This window comes from Colobus angolensis, unplaced genomic scaffold (genome assembly GCF_000951035.1).
Source record: "Colobus angolensis palliatus isolate OR3802 unplaced genomic scaffold, Cang.pa_1.0 Scaffold40, whole genome shotgun sequence".
NCBI classification, from domain to species: Eukaryota; Metazoa; Chordata; class Mammalia; order Primates; family Cercopithecidae; genus Colobus; species Colobus angolensis.
Window position 1 is genome coordinate 2,069,544 of NW_012117377.1, and position 23,715 is coordinate 2,093,258.

The 23,715-nt window shown below is 39.6% G+C and overlaps 1 protein-coding gene across 1 annotated transcript in view; it reads left to right on the forward strand.

The window, feature by feature from the left end:
* Nucleotides 1-23,715, forward strand: part of FMN2 (formin 2) — a 396,271-nt gene that overhangs the window by 164,785 nt on the left and 207,771 nt on the right. The window contains exon 9 of the mRNA XM_011955768.1: nt 4,932-5,019. Coding sequence (XP_011811158.1) covers nt 4,932-5,019 — 88 coding nt within the window. The remainder of the gene's footprint in view (nt 1-4,931; nt 5,020-23,715) is intronic.

The following is a 23,715-nucleotide window of genomic DNA, read 5'->3' on the forward strand; positions in this document are numbered from 1 at the left end:
CACCAGGCCCAGCTAATTTTTGTATTTTTTTTTTTTTTTTTTTAAGTAGAGACGGGGTTTCACCGTGTTGGCCAGGATGATCTCAACCTCCTGACCTCGTTATCTGCTTGCTTCAGCCTCCCAAAGTGCTGGGATTACAGACGAGAGCCACCACGCCTGGCCTGTTCATTCTTTTTTATTCTTTATTCTTTATTTATGTCTGACTAGGTTATTTCAAAAGACCTGTCTTCAAGTTATAAAATTCTTTCTTCTGCTTAATCTAGTTTATTGTTGAAGCTTTTGAATGTGTTTTGTATTTTACTCAATGAATTCTTCCATCCCAGAATTTGTTTGGTTCTTTTTTATGAGATCTACCTTTTTGATAAATTTGTCATTCATATCCTGAATTGGTTTTCTAATTTCTTTGTATTGTTTATATGAGTTGTCTTGTATATCACTGAGATTCTTTAATATCATTGTTTTGAATTCTTTTTCTGGAACTTCATGAATGTCTTTTTCATTAGAATTCATTGCTGGAGAATTATTATGTTCCTTTGGAGGTGTAATATCTCTTTGTTTTATTATGTTTATTGTTTATTTACATTGATATCTGTGCATCTGGTGTAACAGTTACTTATTCCAACTTTTTTGAATTTACTTTTATAGGGGAGGACTTTTTCCTGAAGATGTGTCTGTGGTGTTGGTTTGATGTAGCATGTTGCCTTTGATTCTGTGAATACAGCAGTGTAGTGTCTGTATGATTTTTTCATCCGTAAGTATCAGTAGTGCTTGTAATTTCCTCAGTGGCTTAGGGTGTGGTTGTTAGTGGAGATTGTGGCAAAGTTTTGCTGGGGATGAGGATGCTAGGTGGGCCAGTCCTCAATCATTGGCAGGTGCTTGAGGTGGCAGTGGCAGGCTGGGCACACCTGTCCTTTGGTCCTAGGGTCGTGTATGCTGGCCCTGATAGTAGCAGGTTCAGTCAGGCCAATTGGACCTTCAGGTGGCTTGCTTGGGTGCCAGCAGTGGAAGAAGTGGCCTGGGTGGCTGGGAGGGTCCTTGGGCTCCTAGGCAGTGGGCATGGTGCTGGGGACAGCAGGAGCAGTGATGAGACAACCCTTAGGATCCCAAGTGGTTTGCACTGCTATTGGCAGCGGCTGTGACAGGCCACGCGGGGCAGTCTGGAGGCTTGCAGGTGGCATGGTGAGTGGATGGTGTGGGTGGGTGAGCGCTAGTTGTGGTGTTTGCAGTAGGATGGGTGGGTTTGTCCTCAGGCCCCCAGAAGGAGTGCTCAGATGCCAGTGGGGGTGAATGGGGCAGGGCCATTCCCAAGCCTCTGGATGGTGTGCTTGGGCACTGGGGGAGTGGGGTAGGTTTTAACTCGGTTAAGAGGCCCTGTTCTCTGGCCTCTAGGTGGTACATGTGGGTGCTGGCTGTGGTAAGCAGGATAGGGGTGGACCCCAGGCCCCCCGCACCCCACCCTGGCAGAATGGCTGGGTGGGGGTGGCAGCAACTGCGTGGTGGCCCTGAGGCCCTGCTGGGGAGGGTGGAGTTACCATGGCAGCAGCTGTAAACAGCTGACTGGGGGAGCATGTGCTGTGGCTCTATGTGGTAGCCAAGCGGGGCGTCCCATCCTCAGGGTGCTCTGAAATGCACAAAGGCCTTTATACTAGGGGTAGCAGGGTCATTGGCAAAGGCTTGTGCTTTGGCCCTGGCTGCAGTTAAAGGATATCAGGGGAGCCCCAGGGATGTGGAGATGCAGGGGCTATGGGGCCCCAGGGCAGGATGCAGTCTGCTGGGGCTGGCATTTCAAAACAGTGCCTTCCTGTAACTGCTTATGACACAGCGGGTGAGTGGAACTCAGTGCGCTGTCTCTCTGGAGGTGTGCTGCCGCCTCTCTGGAGTTGTGCGCTGTCTCTGGAGGTGTGCGCTGTCTCTGGAGGTGTGCGCTGCCTCTCTGGAGGTGCGCTGTCTCTGGAGGTGCGCTGTCTCTGGAGGTGTGCTGTCTCTGGAGGTGTGCTGCTGCCTGGTCTCCCGGTGGCTCCCTGTGTTAGTCTCAGGTCCTGTGCGGGTCGTGGGGTTCTCCCGTGGCTACGATTGCAGGAGTCTGTGGAGGAAATGTGGGCTGCTGGGGTCACTTACCACTACGTGAGGGAGCCTGGAGAACCTTTATTGCATTCGAGAGCCTCTCTAGGCTCCCAGCTGGTCCTGGCTGAGCAGACTGCCCCACTTCCCTCTTCTTCTTCGCCTCCCATGTTTCCTGTCACTTAGTTTTTGAATTCCAATGTTCTGTCTTATGTGATCTGTTTGACCTGTGATTACCTACTCACTATTTCAGTTTTTGTTTGTGGAGGAGGTGGGTACCAGGTGCCTCTAGTCAGCCATCTTGAAACTCCCCACTAACTTTTTCTTGGATTTTTGATAACTTCCCAGGTGATAGTGGTTCTCATTTGTCCAAGGAACACACTTTGAGAACCACTGGACTAGAGTTTGGGAGACCCATCAGAAATGTTTTGCATTTATCTGTGTAAGATAAAGTATAGAACTAAATGCTGAAAATAGAGTTAAGGAGGAGGGGTGCTTTCCACAAATACAGAGGAGCTGTAGTTGGCAGGACTTGATACCAGACCAGAGTGTGCAGGTGAAGGGGAGGTAGGAGTCTTGACCGATTTCTAGATTCCTAACGTTGGTAGGCGGATGAAGAATAGTGGTAACTTTATCTCAATATATAGCATAAAGGAGAAGATGCTGGCTGCTAGTGTTGGGGTGGAACTGATAGGTGTGTCATTTTAGACATGTCAAATGGAGATTATGTGGACAATTTAAATGGAGATATCTTCTTGGAAAGTAGGAGACTGCCAAGTTGAAGATGCAGACATGTATGTTTCTACAGGAGAAATTATAGGTTGTAACGTGAAGAGAATAAGGTGCAGAGAACAGAACTGTAGGATATGCACATATGTAAGGTGAAATCAGAATAATTCATCTTCAAAAGGACTGAGAAGAAATGTTAGGAGCCCTGGAAAAGAAGTTACTATAAGGGTGTGATCAACATGTCAATACTATAGGGAGGTCAAATGATACATGGATTGAAACGTGCCTATTGCATTGAGAAACCAGAAAATGATAGAAAACCTTAATAAAAGCATTTTCATCAAGCAGCATGATTGGGCCCGGATTGCACTGACTTGTGGTTAGAAACTGGTTTTCAGGACAGCGTATATACACCTTCTGCTTCTCTGATATTAAATTCCTATTTTTTAAGCTCTGAAGAGGACGATGCTATGGATAGAAATACTTCGCCATACTAATAGATTCATATTCTAGTTATAACCTCATTTTTCTAGGTGGAATTTAGAGAAATGTTTAAAGAGTAAATTTAGAATCAAAATGTATATGTTGTTTTTTCTTTTGCAAAAGCAGCGCCTTCTGGGAGATATTGTGCCTTACCAAGAGGCTTTCAGAAATGATTAGGGCAGGACTGGGCAGCGGTGGTTTATGCCTGTTATTTCAAAACTTTGGGAGGCCGAAGTGGGTGGACCACCTGAGGTCAGGAGTTCAAGAACTGCCTGGCCAACATGGTGAAACCTGGTTCCTACTAAAAATACAAAAAAAAAAAAAAAAAAAGCCAGGCATGGTGGCATGCGCCTGTAGTCCCAGCTACTTGGGAGGCTGAGGCATGAGACTCACTTGAACTTGGGAGGCGGAGGCTGCAGTGAGCCAAGATCGCGCCACTGCACTCCATCCTGGGCGAGAGAGTGAGACTCCATCTCAAAACAAACAAACAAACAAACAACAAAAAAAAAGATCAGGGTGGTTTTCGTGGTTGGTCCTTCTGAAAGTGTTAGGTTTTATTCCCCACCCCATCCATGCTGGGGCACACAGAGTGCTATTATTGCTATTAAGAATATTGTTTTACTCTGTGACTTTGGGTATGATTATTTTATTACTATCCTGATTGACCCAGCTTAAACCATAAGAGAAGACAGGGTCCACAAATGCAATAGCTCTTAGGGCAGCTGTCACTTCTGGTAATTTGACTATAACCACTTTCTTTCCTTTTCCTCCAGTGTTTTTCTAAGCAGATTTAAAACAAAACATTGGGAGTAAATAGAAAATGCTGCCCTTCACACAATCGGGACCTGGGGTCAGTTTCATAAGCAGGATTTCCTGGTGATGCTATTGTCTGGAAAACATGGTCAAAAAAATATCTATCTGTTCTGTAACAGCCTGCCCACCTCTGTTTTAGGAAACCTTCCCATGGGATTGTGTGCCCTGATTCTTCAAGACTTGCTGGAAATCCAGACTTGAGATTGTGCTGGTGCAGCCCTTTTACTTTGATGCTTGTATCCCTCTGTTAATTAGTAGGAAAGTTCTCCCCAAAATGTGGGTCAAATGCAGAATGAGAGGAACTTCCAGTAAAATAGTGAGCTTTCTATGTGACCCAAGTGAAAGCACTTTAAAAAAAAAAAATTTTCGTGATACAACCAAACTAACCTAGCAGATTCTCTATGTGTGTACTTTTTTTTTGGCCTTCACTTGTTGACATGTTTCAAGCTTCAGTGTTTCAAGGCTCACATTAAAAAAAAGAACACTTCAAATCTCAGGCTGCAAATGATCATATGTGTAATTGTGATTTTACAGAGATCGGACTAATTTCCTAGACCATTAGAAATTTTACTTGTTGACAGATCAGGCTCTCAAAAGACTGGTTAAAAGCATGTCTTTGAGGCTAATGGTGAATAATGGGGGAAAATGATGGATTTTGAAGATTTATGATATAAAAACCAAAAACTCTCTTCAAACATTAAAAAAATCAACTGTTTTGAATACTTTAGGTAACGATGTGAGATATTTTCTCTTAATTTGTTCTTCATTTAGGATTTTTTAAAATGCTAGTAAGCATATTGGAGTTCAAATTAACATTTTCCCCTTTTACTTTCTTTCTCGAGCAGGTTGTCAAGTTATTAAGCAACAAAAGATCACAAGCAGTTGGAATACTAATGTCTAGTCTTCATTTAGATATGAAAGATATACAACATGGTAAGTGTCAGAATAAAAATTTAGCTTTTGAATATTAAAATGTGGGCTGAAGGACGTGGTGTTTGGTGGTAAAGTTATTTCAAACTTAGAGTTTCTGTGTAGACTGAGGTTAGTCTATTTCCCATAAGTGTGATCAAGCTGTCTCCCATGATTGTTTCTGGAAGGATTACTATTAATTTGCCTGAGGTGTTATTTGTATACCTTACTAACAGTCTCATTCTCATGTGACATTATTATCTTAGTCCAGGCTACTATAACCAAGTACCCCAGACTTGTGGGTGATAAACAAGAGAAGTTTATTTCTCACAGTTCTAGGAGGCTGGAAGTTCGAGATCAGGGTGCCAGCATATTCCGTTGTGGGGAGGGCCGTCTTCCAGGTTGCAGACTGCCATCTTCTCCGTGTATCCTCAACTGGCAGAAAGAAGGAAGGAGAGTTCTCTTGGTCTGTTTTATAAAGGGACTGATCCCATGCATGAGAATTCTACCCTTGTGACCTAATGACCACCCCCGAGGATCCTGTCTCCTAGTACCTTCACGTGGGAGTGAGGTTTGCAACAGATAAACAGAACTGTTTTCTGTTTGGAATTAGAGTGGTTCTTAATATTTTATAAATGGCTTTAGTGTCAATATTTTAATACTTGAATTCTACTGTACAATTGATGGCCATTCTTATGCTGTATCCTCCTATGACATTTATGCTGAGAGATACTGCCCAAAGGTGAATAGAGGAATTAAGTGTAAATTCAGAGCCTCCCTTAAGCTGACTAGAACCTAAGAATAGATTTAAAGCAGATTGAATTATTCAGTGGAATGCCAGTTTACCTATTAAAGAAATATGGTTTCAAGAATAACACAGACCTTATAATCACGAAAGCATTTAACTGGCTCTCTAGCTTACCCCTTTACGAATGTGGATTCTATTTGTTGGACTTAAAATCATGTGTGGGATAATTCATAAATAGCACAAGCTTGGTATGCCTGTCAATTGATGAGTAACTCTTAATCACAATTTAAGTTTTTATTACATTGTTTTGATGGGGAGGAGACTTCCTCAAGCTGAAACACTTGGGGTAAGAGTCATAGAAGAGAAGGCCAAGGCTGGCGCCAGGCAGTACTTGGTGTTTCTAAAGCTGGCAGATGTAGCCCAGTTAAGTCATAGGATGAAGTCTGAAAATAATGATATGGTTCTTTCCTTCAGTCAAATATTCAACTTGGGTTGAGTTGATAATGAGAACCTTATGAACAAAAGAGTCCGCCTGACATCTGTGTCTGTGGTAAAGCCAGTGAGAGTTCACTGAAAATCTGCTTGCTTTAACATGCAACGCTAGCAATAACATGGCATGAAAGGCAGTAGTTGAAGGGTCATACAGAATCATGCATAGACTTTATCCCATTAGGATGTTAAGTGATTCCTTTAGTCCCTTTGAAACCCTGTATACTTTTTTTTTTTTTTTAAATATGGCGGCTTTCCAATTCTAAAGCAGTCAGAGGTTGTGCCCTCCTGCAGGTAAAGTGCTGTTCTGGCTTGGTGTATTGTCTGCAAACAGGATTTAGATGTGTGAATCGCTTGTGTCCTCTAGAGTAAACTTGACTTCTCTCCGGATACGCCTCCACTGAGAAATCCACAGGAGCATAAACATCATTGATTTGGGATATAGAAGTGGCCACAGAATTTATCTAGACCTCCAGTGTCATTTTTTAAAAATATTTTTTATTTCTATAGGTTTTTGGGGAACAGGTGGTATTTGGTTACTGAGTAAGTTCTTTAGTGGTGATTGATGAGATTTTGGTGCACCCATCAACCGAGCAGTATACACTGCACCTAAGTTGTAGTCTTTTATTCTTTACCCCCTCCCTCCCTTCCCCCAAGTCCCCAAAGTCCACTGTATCACTTTTGATGCCTTTGCATCCTCATAGCTTAGCTCTCACTTATGAATGTGAGAACATACAATGTTTGGTTTTACATTCCTGAGTTCACTTAGAAAAATAGTCTCCAGTTCCATCCAGGTTGCTGTGAATGCCATTAATTCGTTCCTTTTTATAGCTGAGTAGTATTTCATCATATGGAATATGCCACAATTCTTTATCTACTCATTGATTGATGGGCATTTAGGCTGGTTCCATATTTTTGCAATTGCGAGTTGTGCTGCTATAAACATGCATGTACAAAAGTATCTTTTTCATATAATGGCTTCTTTTCCTCTGAGTAGATATCCAGTAATAAGGCTGCTGGATCAAATGGTAGTTCTACTTTTAGTTCTTTAAGGAATCTCCACACTGTTTTCCATAGTGGTTGTACTGGGTTACATTCCCTCCAGCAGTGTAGAAATGTTCCCATTTCACTGCACCCATGCCAGCATCTATTATTTTTTTAATTTTTTAAAATATGGCCATTCTTGTAGGAGTAATGTGGTATCCCATTGTGGTTTTGATTTGCATTTCCCTGATCATTGGTGATGCTGAGCATTTTTTCATGTTTGTTGGCCATTTGCATATCTTCTTTTGAAAATTGTCTATTTATGTCCTTAGCCCACTTTTTGATGGAATTGTTTGTTTTCTTCTTGCTAATTTGTTTGTATTCCTTGTAGATTCTGGATATTGGTCCTTTGTCAGACGTATAGATTGTGAAGACTTTCTCCCACTCTGTGGGTTGTCTGTTTACTCTGCTGACTATTCCTTTTGCCATGCAGAAGCTCATTAGTTTAGTCAAGTCCCACCTATTTATCTTTGTTTTCGTTCCATTTGCTTTGGGTTCTTGGTCATGAAGTCTTTGTTAAGCAAAGTTCTAACCCTGGTCCCGCTACCACATCCACTGAGCACCACTTGCTCAGTCTGTTATTTGAATACAGGTTATTTCCCACAGTAATAGATGTGGAGCATTCTCGGCAACACATACATTCAAAAGGCAGAGAGGAGAGAAGAGGTCAGGTTCTTGACTCAGTTTATTAATGTGGCAAATATAAGGCGGCATCCCCAAATAATTACCTGTATATGTTTAGTATATAAAAGTTATAGTGAAGGCCTGAGCTGCTGGTTCTTTGGTAATGTTCAAACTGGCCTACAGTTCTAATAGCTCTGAAAAAGTCTCACTCTGTGGTTTACAGTAATTTGAAGTCTGAGAGGAAAGTGCCTTCCAGAGAAGATTTACCGTGTGTGTGTGTGTGTGTGTGTGTGTGTGTGTGTGCGTGTGTGTGTGTGCTGGGGTCTGGGGGCACTGTGGGTTTAGGATCACCTTGAATCAAGCTTTGGGGGGTGTAGGGGGAGTCCCTTCAGCCAGTGCTAACTGTATGTCCACGGAATGGGTTGGTTCCCCTCAGTAGAGCCCTTTGAGTTCCATTTCATCGTGGGGTATGTCTAGAATCTCTATGATGAGTGGGTTCTGGGCTTTGATATTTGGCCCCTGCCACTGTGAAACTGTCAAGAGAAAGTTGACATTTGTTAGGAGAGGCAGATACACTCAGGGCAAAAGCAGTTTGCGAGCTGTGTCACTTCTCTGAGTTCTCTCTTCATTTTGTTTAGCACGGTAATTCTTTATTATTTTGTCAACTCTTTGATGTCTCTGTGATATTTTACAAACACGTTTCACTCAGCATTTTTAGTTGTTGTTAGTGGGAGACTGATTTCAAATGATTTTGGCGTGTTATTCCCATACATTGATATTATAAGAGTATCCTACAGCTTCATAGTGGTAGTTTAGTTTTGTGAAAATTGATTAAATTTTTTTTTACAACATTTGGTCCATATTTCAAGGGTCAGTGTGCTCTTCACACATCTTAGGTCCATTTTCATATGTAACAGTAGTTGCAAAAGAATTTGCAATTCCATAAGGTTCAGCTTTATCCCCCAACAATGTCACGGTTAGATAGAAATACCATATAATTTATCATCCTAACTGGGATACTTTAAGACTGGAAGGGGATGTCATTGATAATGTTGCCTGGATAACAAATGTAAAGTGAAAACTTTTCCTTTTTTTTTGTTCGAGACAGAGTCTCGCTCTGTCATCCAGGCATAGTGCAGTGGCACAATCTCCGCTCACTACAACCTCTGCCTCCCAGGTTCAAGCGATTCTCATGCCTCAACCTCCTGAGTATCTGGGATTACAGCCACCTGCCACCACACCCAGCTAATTTGTATTTTTAGTAGAGGCAGGGTTTCACCATGTTGGCCAGGCTAGTCTCAAACTCCTGACCTCAAGTGTCTACCCGCCTCGGCCTCCCAAAGTGCTGGGATTACAGGTGTGAGCCACCTCACCCGGCCCCAAAACCTTTTCAAATACGCTAGTAGTATTGTCACCCTACTACCAGGTCGAACTGAAGCAAGTTTCAGACTGAACCCTCCCCACACACAGATCTTTATTACACTGGTATTTCTTGACCATCTCAAGCAAAATAGTTTGAAAACCCTGCTTCCTAAACTTGAGGTTGTCTAGCTCTCTCTTTATAGGAGCTCTCACCGTGATCTTATCTGAAAGGTTTGCTTCAGTAGATACAAGCTTGGCACGGAGGTAGGAATCTGCTACGCTCATAGTCTGCACCAGACATCTAGAAACTCAACTCAGCCAGTGGCTGCACCCAGTACTGTCTAGGTCCTAGGCCTCAGGCAGCTCCTTAAAGAATAAAGCTATTAGCCTCCAGGAGACTCTTATTCTAGCTATGGAAGAGGTAGTAGTAGAGCATCTCTAAGAGATTTCAGCTAATCCACACGTCCAGAATGACTTTAATTTCACCACTGAGAGCCCATTTCAGACATTAGTATGCATATTAAAGCCTCAGTTGTTGATTTAGATAGAGACAGCTGAGCAGCTTGCATTAACTGCCTCTGGAGAATGGTCTTTCTTGCATAGTGCTGGTCAGCCATCCCTGAGGTGTGGTCTCTTAGACACTCCCTCTGCAAAAATATTTGAAGATAGATTACAGATCTCATCACAAGGAATACCTGATATCTATTTAGTGGTCTTACACATTAAACTTACGGAAACATGTTATAGCGAAATATACTGCGGGGATACCGACCCCAGGGTATGAATGACTCTGCCTCCTTCCTGTCTTTTATATCTTCCTGTCTAAAGCTAACTGGAATTATGGGCCTTGGGCAGTGAATGCTATATTACCTCCTTGCTGAAAGTTCTATCCTGTTGAAACATGATTTATGAAAATCGTGCATCTTCAAATTAAATGAGATAGTAATGTAAACTACCTAATATTCCCTCAGAAATGTAGTTGATACAGTCAATAAAATTGTAGGTATTTTTACTATTTAATCTCTGAGCCCAGTGATTGCTTTCCCAGCCAGTTTATTTAAAATTATGTCGTTAAGGGTACCTTACAGGGACAATACACAGGCTTTTAGATTTCAATCAGAAATGCCAGTGAGATCTCAGTGTTAATTATGACTTCTCATCGGAATTGTGTCATGTTGCTGCTGTTTTGAGCTGTCATTGCCCTCCCTCAAAAGGATTCAGAGCTGAGAAGCCTTATTCTGATAATTGTCTAGGAAGAAATCATCCTAAGGTAGCAGGTACCAAAAAGAGAACTGCTATTGGCATACCGGATACATATTCTTTTTAAAATTTGTTTATTTATTTTTATTTTTTATTATACTTTAAGTTCTGGGGTACATGTGTAGAATGTGCAGGTTTGTTACATAGGTATACATGTGCCTTGGTGGTTTGCTGCACCCATCAACCCGTCATCTGCATTAGGTATTTCTCCTAATACTATCCCTCCCTTTGTCCCCTACCCCCTTACAGGTCTTGGTGTGTGATGTTCCCCTCCCTGTATCCATATGTTCTCATTGTTCAGCTCCCACTTAGGAGTGAGAACATGTGGTGTTTGGTTTTCTGTTCCTGTGTTAGTTTGCTGAGAATGATGGTTTCCAGTTTCACCTATGTCCCTGCGAAGAACATGATCTCATTCTTTTTTACAGCTGCATAGTATTCCATGGTGTATGTGTGCCACATTTTCTTTAACAGGATACATATTCTAAAATATTTTATAATTATATCTTTTTATTAGTATTTGAAGAGATGGAATTAGCTGTTGGTTTGAACTTTGCTTCTTCTGCCTCCTTCCCTCTAATATTATTGGTGATAGTTGTGTAAAATTGTCCAGAAGAGGGGAGTTAATTCCCACTTTGTAGTGGAGGCAGTTGAGGTTTATAGATCAAGTCAGCCTGGTTCTTTACCTCCACAGGGCCAGAATGGGCATCAAGTTTTTTTGACTCCTAGTTCAGGGCTCTCTGCTCTGGGCAGTGTGTTAGCTTGTTACTGAATGAAGCATGTGTTACCTAATAAAATTAGAACATGCAACATATGCAGAAACAAAACTGGCAAACAGACATAATACTTTTGGCTACCAGTTGTTTCATTTTTAGAGTTGAAAATAAATGTATCAGATTTTATTTATTATGTTGTGTCATATTATACAAATTTTGCAGTTTGCATATTGACTATGAAATTTTTTCACATCTGTGAATTAAATGAGGATAAAGTTCTTTGAAGAAAATTATTAATGGAGTTCCTTGCTCTTGATTGAACCAAGCAAAGATGAATGAAATACAGTCATATGCCACGTAACAACATTTTGGTCAACAACAGACCATGTATGTGATGGTAGTCCCATAACATTATAATGGGGTTGAAAAATTCCTGTCACCTAGCTAGGTTGTAGTGTATCACGTTACTTTTTCTAGGTTTAGATGTGTTTAGATACACAAATGCTTATTATTGTAAGAGAGTTATCACCAATGACTGACTCAGCTGGCACCTTGATCTTAGACTTCCCAGCTTTCAGGATTATGAGAAAATGTGTTTCTGTTTAAGCACCCCAGTTTGTAGTATTTTGTTATGGCAGCCCAAGCTGTCCAACACAGATTTGAATCTCAGCTCTGCCACTGACTGACTGAATAAACCTGGGCAAATTACTTTATATCTCTAGTCCTCGGTTTTCTCATGAGTTCAAAAGGCTGTTAAGTGAGTTCTTCTTGTACACACACCTGCACCCATATTAAGCTCTCAATCAATGTTAGTTTCCTTCATGTATTTCTTCGGAAATGGCCTATGTCTGTAGGCTTTGGAGGTGTTTGAAACTTAGGGCAAGCAGTGAGAGAGATAACTTAAAGGTTTTTTTTTTTCCTTTTTTCATTGCCCTGAACAGACTCTGTGATAAGCCTTTGCCCATGGGACAAAAGGAGGGAGTAGAATCCAGAATCTGTTACTTCCTTTTTTTAAAAAAATCAACTATTGGTTTTGATTCAGGGGTACATGTGTAGGTTTGTTATCTGGGTATATTGCATGATGCTAAGGTGTTGGGTTTGATTGATCCTGTCGCCCAGGTACTGAGAAGAGTACTCAATAGTTAGTTTTTCAATCTTTGTCCCTCTTTCTCCCCCATCTAGGAGTCCCCAGTGTCTACTGTTGCCATCTTCGTGTCCATGTGCACCCAGTGTTTGGCTCCCAGTTATAAGTTAGAGCATGTGGTATTTGCTTTTCTGTTCCTGCCTTAATTCACTTAAATAGCCTCCAGCTGCATCCATGTTACTGCAAAGGACAAGATTTTGTTCTTGTTTTGGCTGTGTAGTGTTCCATGGTGTATATGGACCACATTTTCCTTATCCAGTCCACCGTTGACACACACCTAGGTTGATTCTAAATCTTTGCTATTGTGTATAGTGCTGTGATGAACATATGAGTGCGTGTGTCTTTTTGGTAGAACAATTTATTATTACAGAGACCAAAACAGCATGGTACTAGTACAAAAAGACGCATAGACCTGTGGAAAAGAATAGAGAATCCAAAAATAAAGCCACATGTCTACAGTCATCCAATCTTTAATAAAATCAATAAAAATAAGCAATGGGGAAAGAATTCCCTATTTAATAAATGGTGCTCAATGGCTAGCCATTTGCAGAAGAATGAAACTGGACCCCCCCCCAAAAAAAACCTTCACCACATATAAAAATTAACTCAATGTGGATTAAAGATTTAAATGTAAGACCTCAAACTATAAGAGTCATAGAAGAAAACCTAGGAAATACCGTTCTGGATATTGGCTTTGGCAAATAATTTATGACTAAGTCCTCAAAAGTAATTGCAGCAGGAACAAAAATTGACAAGTGGAACCTAATTAGACTAAAGAGCTTCTGCACAACACAAGAAACTCTCCACAGAGTAAACGGACAACCTACAGGGTGGGAGAAAATATTTGCAAACTATACATTCCACAAAGGTCCTTTATCCAGCACCTGTTAATATAAGGAACTTAACCAATTCAACAAGCAAAGAATAGCCTCATGAAAAAAAATGGTCAAAAGATGAAGCCATAAAAAAAAAAAAAAAAAAGAGATCTGTCCTTTGCAGGGACGTGAATGGAGCTGGAGGCCGTTATCCTTAGCAAACTAGCGCAGGAACAAAAAACCAAATACCACATGTTCTCACTTGTAAGTGGGAGCTTAATGGCGAGAACACATGGACACATAGAGTAGAACAACACACACTGGGGTCTTTCAGAGAGTGGAAGGTGGGAGGAGGGAGAGGATCAGGAAAAATAACTAATGGATATTAGGTTTAATGCCTGGGTGATGAAATAATCTGCACAACAAACATTCATGACACAAGTTTACCTGTGTAGCAAACCTGCACTTGTACTCCTGAACTTAAAAAAAAAAAAGAGAGAGAGAACTGCAACTTTAATTAAAACAACATATAACAAAATGAATTTTGCTATAGGCTAGTTGATATAAACAAGAGTTAAGTTCATATGGTATATTTCTGGTCACTTTTAAATAGACCCAGAACACTTCTAATATTAAACATTGAAGTACATGTAAGCTATACATACATTTAATAAAGACTAATTTTTAAAGATGGGCAAAAGGCATGAACAGACACTTCTCAAAAGAAGACATACAAGTGGCCAAAAAACATATGAAACAATCTTCCACATCACTAATCATCAGAGAAATGCTAATCCAAATCATTATGAGATACCATTTTACACCAGTCAGAGCAGCAGATACTAGTGAGGCTGTGAGAAGAGGGAACACTTATATACTGTTGGTAGGAGTATAAATTAGTTCAGCCACTCTGGAGAACAGTGTGGGGATTTCTGGAAAAAAAAAACAAAACAAAACAACAACATAAAACAGAACTATCATTAGATCCAGTGATCTCATTACTGGGTATATATCCAAAAGGAGCTGTTACTTCTGATTGAGGTGAGAGTGAGATAAGAGGGAAGAAATGGAAGTTAAGTTCAGGCAGATTTGATTGTTTCATAGTTTGGCTTTTATTTTGCAGTCAATTTTCAGTTACACTAGCTGAAATGCTTTTTCATACTGGGCTGCACCCATTTCTGATTTTTGAATACAGATAAGTGTGAGAATTATCTAACAACTCTTAGAAGTTGAGCATGGCTACATGTTTGGACTATATTTTATCTGCAATGAGGACAACTTGTTTTGGAAACTTGAAAGGCCAGTCTCCCTTAACTGTGTGGTTTCTTAAACATTGTCTCTGTGCTGTGAGAGTCAGCCATATTCTATATTCATTACTGTTGGCTCTATAAAGCATGTGAAGGTAGTAGGGGAAGAAGTTTAGCTTTGTTGGGGAAATGAATATTGGTGTAGGCCATGAGTAGAATCTAAGTAGAGATATAGACAGATGCTTTTATTTCTTGCTTTGACATTTTATTTTTCCTGATAGTTAAACTAGTTTCTAGCTATGACTATAAAGTATAAGAACACTTTCATCTTTTTTTGCTGATAGCCATTCTAACAGATGTGAGATAATATCTCATTGTGGTTTTAATTTACATTTCTCTGATTAGTGATGTTGAGCATTTTTTCATTTATCTGTTGGCCATTTGTATGTCTTCTTTTGAGAAATGTCTGTTCAGATCCTTTGCCCATTTTCAACAGGGTTATTTGCCTTTCTGTTATTGAGTAGTTTGTTATATATTTAGACATATATATGTATATATTATATATATATTCAAATATATAATATGTATAATATATATTAGATACTAGCCCCTATTCAGTGCATAATTTGTAAATATTTTCTCCCAATTTTTGCTTGTCTCTTTACCTCATTAATTGTTTCCTTTGCATGCAGAAGCATTTTGATTTGATGCCATTCCATTTATCTGTTTTCTACTTTCATTGCCTGTGCTTTTGGGTCATATCCAAGAAATAATTGCCCAGACCAATGTCATGGAACCTTTCATAAACCCTATGTTTTCTTCCAGTTTTTTATAGTTTTAGGTTTAAGTCTTTAATTCCTTTTGAGTTTATTCTTTTATAAAGGATGAAGTAAGGATCTATTTTCATTTTTGTGTATGTATAGATATACAGTTTTAATAACAGTATTTATTAAATAGACTGTCCTTTCCCCATTCTGTATTCTTGCCACCTTTGTTGCAAATCAATTGACCATAGGTATTTGGGTTTATTTCTGGACACTCCATTCTATTCCACTGGACAGTGTGTCTATTTTTGTGCCAGCACCATGCTGTTTTGAATCCTATAGCTTTGTAATATATTTTGAAATCTGGTCGTGTGATTTTTCTAGTTTTGTCCTTTTTGATCAAGATTACTTTGGCTATTTGGGCTTTTTTTTGTGGTTTCAAATAAATTTTAGGATTGTTTTTTCTATTTCTGTGAAGAATGACATTGGAATTTTGATTGGGATTACATTGAATCTGTAGATTGCTTTAGGTAGCATGGCCGTTTTAACAATATTGATTTTTCCAATCCATAAACACAGCATATCTTTCCATTTATTTGTGTCATCTTCAATTTTTTTCATCAATGTTTTATCATTTTCAGTATACAGATTTTTCATTTCCTTGGTTAAATTTTCTCCTAAGTATTTTTTGATGCTATTATAAATGGGACTGTTTTCTTTTTTCTTTTTCAGACTGTTGTTAGTGTATAGAAATGCTCCTGATTTTTATAGGTTGATTTTTGTATCCTGCAACTTAATTGAATTTATCATTTCTAACTGTTTTTTGATAGAGTCTGTAGGATTTTCTATATATAAGATTATGTCATCAGCAAGCAGGGGCAATTTCACTTCATCCTATTCTATCTGGATGCCTTTGATTTATTTCTCTTGGCTAATTGCTCTGGCTAGGATGTCCAGTATTATGTTGAACAGATGTGGTGAGAGTGGGCGTCCTTATCTTGTTCCTGATCTTAGAAGAAAAGCTTCCAGCTTTTCACCATTGAGTATCCTGTTAGCTCTTGGCTTGTCATATATGGCCTTTATCGTATTAAGAAACATTCTGTCTATACCTCATTTGTTGAGAGTTTTTATCATGAAAGGAGTTTGCCAAGGATGTGCAGAAAAGAGAACTCTTACACACTGTTGGTGGAATGTAAGTTAATACAGCCATTGTGGAAAACTGTGTGAAGATTTCTCAAAAAATAACAATAGAATTTCCATATCATCCAGCAATTTCACTACTGGGTATACACCCAAAGGAAATGACTTCAGTATGTCAAAGAGGTGTCTATACTTTGATGTTCATTGCAGCATTGTTACCAATACTGACACCTCAGATAAACCTCATTGTCTTCAGTACTGCAACGGCACCTCATTGGCGTTGATACTGCCACAGCGCAAAGCTAATTGTATTGTTATTCAAAGGAACCAGGAAATGGAAACAACCTAAGTGTTCATCAACAGATGATTGCATTAAAATACATAATATATATACACAATGAAATACAGTTAAAAAACTAGGTAATTCTGTCATTTGTAACAACATGGACAAACCTAGAAGACATTATGTTAAGTGAAATAAGCCAGGCACAGAGAGACAAATACTCTACAATCACATTTATATGTGGAATTTTAAAAAGTCAAAGTAATAGAGGTAGAAAGTAGAGTGGTGGTTACTAGAGGCTCGGGACAGGATGGATGGGGAAAGGGGAGACTTGGTCAATGGGTACAAAGTCTCATTTAGATAGGAATAAGCTCTGCTGGTCTATTGTGTAATATGGTGACTACGGTTAGTAATTATTGTATGTTTCAAAATAGCTAAACAAGAAGGTTTAAAATATTTAAGATGATGGATATGTTAAATAAATAATTAAATCACAAGAACACGTCTTTAAAAATCTGGAAATAACCTTTTGACCCCTAGGAACTTTGCAGGATATATATATATATATATATATATTTTGTGTGTGTGTGTGTGTGTGTGTGTGTGTGTATGTGACTCTGTTTGCATGTATTTGGACAGCCTACACATCTAGCACTTCTTTTACCCTGCTGGGGTTGCCACTGAATCATGATTTTCTTATGAAATTTTCTACAGAACAAGTTGTATATTACAAACTCCAGGTCCTTTTCATAGAGTCTGGCTTCATTCTTGGAGACACAGGCTTTTTCACTTGCCTATTAATTACCATAAGAAAGTTCATTCATCATCGTTTGTTTATTTTTGTAATATTCTCAGAAATTCAGCTCAGTGTGAGCCATGTTGTTTTTCCCCACTAGACTTTTCAGTGTCTGATTTTTTTTTTTTACGAAACTCAAGTTTATAAGGCTTGCTTAGAAATTGCTTCATGCCTCCATTTTTTAAACCTTTTTATTAAAGTGTTTTCCTCACATGGGATATAGAATTTTAAGATCTCTTTATTATATTTATTGAGACATTAAAAATGTACTAGATGCTGTTGGGAGGTTTAGTGAATGGTTTTCATTGAAATGTAAAGTCACTTAGAATTAGAAATTTGAGAAGAAAGTAGGCTCCAGTGAGCCTGTGTAACCTTTTCATCAAGTGTAGCCTTGTGGTGGAGAAAAGTGCATGTGAGATACTATGCTTTCACAAAAACCTACTCTCAGAAATTTAATATGAGAATTTCTTTCAATTTAAAATATAAGTTCATTACCTAGAGTTTTTTATAAAAAGAAATACCTCATATGTCGTTTGAAGTCACACATAGATTATTAGATCAAGGTCAAATGAATTATAATGTCTTTTATTACAAGTTCAGCAAAAAACTTGGGTTGAGCTTAGCTTATATTCTTAATGACATTGTTCCATAGTTGGACTTTTTGATTATACTTTTATGGGAAGAAAGAACACAGTACTTGGGGTTGTACCAAAGCCATGAGCTTTGCATATGGTTATTCTTTTCCCTCATTGTACTTACTGTCTGAATTGAGAATCATGTATTTGTTTGTTTGTTTTGGCCAACCTCTTGACCCTCACTAGAAGGGTGACTCTGTGAGCCTGAAGACAGCCTACTGCAGCTCAAGGCCTTCCTCCCTGTAATGTTGCATCTGTTCTTTAAGATCACTGGGTGATTGCAAATGGAATTGTCCAGGACCACATGGAGCAAGCATGGAGGTAGAGCCCAAGTTTGACCACAGAGCACTTAGTGCTTTAATCACATCAGCTTTGACCCTTGAACTGCTTTGCGTAAAAGGTGTGGTTTTTGCAAAAAGATTCCTTTGGCATAATCCTTGAGAGGGGTCGGATTGGCACTGTTATTTTGGGGTGAGGGGAAGCCCCTTTGATAAGTAGAATTATGTTTGTATTTCAAAATTGGGTGATTGAAAGTTCTTTGTGTTTTGACAAGCAGTTCTCCAGCATCCCGAAGTGGATACTCTCAGTACTCCCTGGCCACCTTTATCCGGTTGGATGAAGTGGAGATTCTGAGAGTTCTGGAGAAGATGCAATATTTGACACTTTTCACCTTTCCGTTATGGAGCCGCATGTGTCCTCTTCCTGTGACGTATATTCTACAAATATAATCATACTCCTTCCTCTCAGCTCAGTGTGCCGAGACATCAGCTAAGACATCAAAGTCACGTAATGACATGTTCTCTTTTGGCATGGCTGAAGCAATGGTATTTCATGCTGTTGACTATCTTTCATCTTCTTTCATGGTCAAACATGAATACAGCAAGATCTTTATTTTCTCAGCCAAATACCTCTGAATACATTTTTACATTAAACAATTTAGTCAAATAATTATATGCACATGACTCAGAAAATAAGTTGTACAGAAAGGCCTATAATGGAAAAAGCACAATTTCCAAGTCTCTAAGAACTTTGTCACTTCTCTGATAGACTGCAAAGGAAAGGATTTTTCTCTTGCTGTAGCCACTACAGAATAACAGCAGGCTCATTTGAATGGATGGTGGAATTTAAGAGGAGTCTTCTCTATCATTGTCAACAACAGCGTGAAATTCTTACAAATTAAGTTGTAAAGAGAATTTCTGAATTGAGGAAGACATTAAAATAGATTATCTGCAAGATTTCAATTAATGCTATTTTTATGATTCCAAATTTAAGATAGACAATTGCTGATCACAATAGGGAAGACTTACAGACATTACTATGCGTAGGCTCGCAACAACTGTATGAGGCAGGTGTTTTTATCTCCATCTTCGGGATGAAAGAACTGAGGCACAGAGTAGCAAAAGAAACTGCATCAGCAGGTGGTGGCGCTATGATCTAAACACAGGCATTCTGGGTCCAGGTCCATGTTCTGAACCTCTGCTCCACTTCCTGAGAACTCTCAATGTTATTTATTCTATCAGTGGCTTAAGCTGGAAAAACAGTGCATGATTTTTTTTTTCCCTGTGTGGTTCTTAGCTATAGAGCTAGTCCACTGGTTAGAGGCTCTGGTTGCTGCGTGCAGTGCTTTAGTGTTGTACCATCCAGCTAGAGTACACATTCATGCTCTGTGTATGGGATTGGCCTGAGGGGGAAGGCAGAGGGGGAGACACACACACACACAGACACACACACACGGAGAAAAAGACTGCTGTCAGGTGACAAAGAGTCATGTGATGGATAGCTGGAGAATGTGCTTTATTCCTTCTGTTATGACCACTTGCTGCGTCTTCTCTCTGACTTGTGTGATTCATGTAACTCTCAGGTGCTGCGGGATCTGTCTCTATGCCAATTTCTGTGCCAAGTAGAGAGATAAAGAGAATGCATGGAAAGGCTATGACCGCCTTAGTGAAGTACTTTCATACGAATATTAGGGTGTGTAAGAGTGACTGATTTTATTGTTGTACTTACTAGTCCCTGTTGTTCCCACAAAGAAAGATGCCAGCATTGACATTAACATCCTGGAGGCCATAATTCATTCACTCCTATTGCCTTCTTTCCTTCCTTGATTTCTTCCAATGCTTCAGCATTCACTCTTCACTCAACATTAACTGTTTGCCTGCTTTGTGCCAATCTCCACTCCTGGCAGTGGGATACAGAAATAAAGACAGAGAGACAAAAATCCGTGTCTGTGTTCCAGTAGAAGAAAAACAATTTTAATAGGTACCATGGGGGAAACAAACAAAAAAAGGGAATGGAAATAAGGAGCACATCATGAGAGGTGAGGGAGGAGTCAGGGAAAGCCCAACTGGAAGGTGACAGCTGAAGGCTACGACAGAAGGAACCCTATAAATATCTGAGGAAAGAGCATGCGAGGGAAAAGAACCAGACAGCTGCAAGGTTCCTGGGGTAATTGAAGGAGCAGAGTGCTGCTGAGAGTGCCTGGAGAGGGTACTCATGGGGGAGAGAACTGGAGACGCGATTTGGATAAATAATGGGGTCTGCGGGGAGGGAGGTCGTGTAGCATCTTGCAGACTTTTTAAGAACTTTGGCTTTTACTCTAAGAAAGAGGAAATACTATTAGAGGGTTTAGGTAGAGGAACGATTGGTCTAATTTGTGTTCCAAGGGATGCTCTGCGGTGTGCAGAAAATCGAGAACGAGGGAGGTAGGCAAGAAGAGCGGTGAGGAGACTATCACAGCAACAGATGTGAGATGCTGGTGACCAGGACCAGAGTGGGAGCAGTGGAGGTGTGTGAGATATCAGATTCCTAATATGTTTCGAGGGTGGAGGCAACAGGTTTTGGTGATGTAGATTGTGAGAAAAAGATAGGACTCCAGGATTATTGGCCTAAGTTAATGAGAGATTGTCATTGCATTTACTGAGATAAGGAAAACTGCAGAAAGCAGGTTTGGGAGGGAAGATCAGCAGCTTCAGGTCAGATCTTGTTTGCTTGAGAGAGAATGGAAAGACAGTGATTTGGAGACTACAGGTATAGACATTTTGCTGAGACAAAATGCATGAACCTGGTGGTATGGCTATAGCTGGTAGGGGAAATTGGGGTCAAGAAAGGCATTCTTTTTTTTAAGTTTATTTTTTTTTTTCCTTTATTATACTTTAAGTTCTGGGCTACATGTGCAGAACATGCAGGTTTGTTACATAGGTATACACGTGCCATGGTGGTTTGCTGCACCCATCAACCTGTCACCTACATTAGATATTTCTCCTAATGCTATCCTTGCCCCGGCCTCCACCCCGCAACAGGCCCCAGTGTGTGACGTTTCCGTGTCCATGTGTTCTCATTGTTCAACTCCCACTGAGGAATGAGAACATGCAGTGTTTGTTTTACTGTTCCTGTGTTAGTTTGCTGAGAACGATGGTTTCCAGCTTCATCCATGTCCCTGCAAAGGACATGAACTCATCCTTTTTTATGACTGCGTAGTATTCCATGGTGTATATGTGCCACATTTTTTTAATCCAGTCTATCATTGATGGGCATTTGGGTTGGTTCTAAGTCTTTGCTATTGTGAACAGTGCTGCAATAAATATATGTGTGCATGTGTCTTTATAGTAGAATGATTTATAATCCTTTGGGTATATACCCAGTAATGGGACTGCTGGGTCAAATTGTATTTCTGGTTCTGAGTCCTTGAGAAATTGCCACACTACCTTCCACAATGGTTGAACTAATGTACACTCTCACCAACAGCGTAAAAGCGTTCCTGTTTCTCCACATCCTCCCCAGCATCTGTTGTTTCCTGACTCTTTAATGCTTGCCATTCTAACTGGTGTGAGATAGTGTCTCCCTGTGGTTTTGATTTGCATTTCTCTAATGACCAATGATGATGAGCTTCTTTTCCTACGTCTGTTGGCTGTACAAATGTCTTCTTTTGAGAAGTGTCTGTATCCTTTGCCCACTTTTTAATGGGAAAGGGCATTCTTAAGTAGAAAGTATAGCCTCTTTGTTATCCATGCAAATGACCTCTGAGGAATGGAAGAATCCAGTGTATAAGAGGGATCAAGCCAAACATGGTGGCTCACACCTGTAATCTCAGCACTTAGGGAGGCTAAGGCCAGAGGATTGATCGAGGAGTTTGAGACCAGCCTGGGCAATCCCTATCATTTCTGCTAGGGAAGTATAGTATGATTGCTGGGCAGCAGTGAAGGGACCACCTGAGGTTAGTGGCCATGATTTTAAGGCTGGTTTGAATTTTCTCTGCGATGTTTAGCTGTGCAGGACACAGGCATTAGAATAGGCGAAGAGGTGGTTTTAACAAGGGTTGAGGTCTTGTCATTTGCATATGATATTTAGTTATAGAGGAATTAAAGGGTATATATGACCTGGGAAGGCATGAATAATGGTGCGTGGTTAAGAATTTATGTTAGGATGTAAGGGAAGAGTGTGAGGGACAATATAATTTGGGGAGAAGCTTCATGTGTCCTGGTGAAATTGATTAGAACACTTTGACCCTACCTTGGAGGTTAAGTAGAGGATAACAATGCACTTTAAATGAATCAATCATCTGAAATAATCATGTGAACCCTTAGTTGCACCAAAGCAAAAGGAAAATGCACAATTCATATTGTTAGCAGAAGATGCAGTTATTTATTGGGGTGTGTGTCAGTGTTTCCTTCCTTTTCCAAATGAGACCCCATTTGCCACCATGATCATCATGGCACAGACTACACAGGCTGCTCAATTATCCACAATCACACACGTTTCTAAAGTATCCTCAAGATTATATCCTGCTTGAATCTACTATGTTGCATGTAGAGTATTTCTAGATGGGTAAGAATTAGGTCAAGTGGAAAGTCGAGGACAAAGAGAAATGTATTCTATATTGAGCATATTTTATATTTTTAATGGCTCTGTCTGGAAAGGGGGCAGAATGCTCAATATTGCCTCATTTTCTCATCAAACTTGACGCTAGTTCACCTGGGAAATTGCATTTCCAAGTTGTTTTAAATTAGGAAGTTGTTTTAAAATCAGGCTGTGTGTTTGTGTTTGCATTGTTTCCACTTAATCATTGATCCTGTTAAATGTTTCTTCCATACAGAGGAACATAAACAATAGGGACTTTCTTGATTTCCTAACATTCATGTAAAGATAAGTTGGAAATATTATATTTAATACATGTAAAATACTGTAATTCAATGTAAACAGAAAATTCAATGACCATTTTGGTGGACTGTTGGATAATAACATTGAAAATACTCATGTCCAAATGTCACAGTAGCCATTTGGAAGAGAATACAGATTGAGTTACTGATGGGATCCAAGTTGACACTAATTACTTCATTAGAAAACAAACATATTTCTTTTAATTCTTAGAATTTTTTATTTTAAAATCTGGTATGATCAATCTGTTTTAGACCAACAGGTGTAAACTCTCCCAGACTCTAAGACTGCCATGTTTGAATACAGTTATACTGAACCTTTCTGCCTTTTCTTTTCTTTTCTTTTTTTAAAATAAATAGAGGGAGAAGGATGTGTTTTGTCAAGATTATGCCTTACCCAACTTTAAGTACCTGCGTCTTCTTTTTTTCTTTCTTTCTCTTTCTTTCTTTCTTTCTTTCTTTCTTTCTTTCTTTCTTTCTTTCTTTCTTTCTTTCTTTCTTTC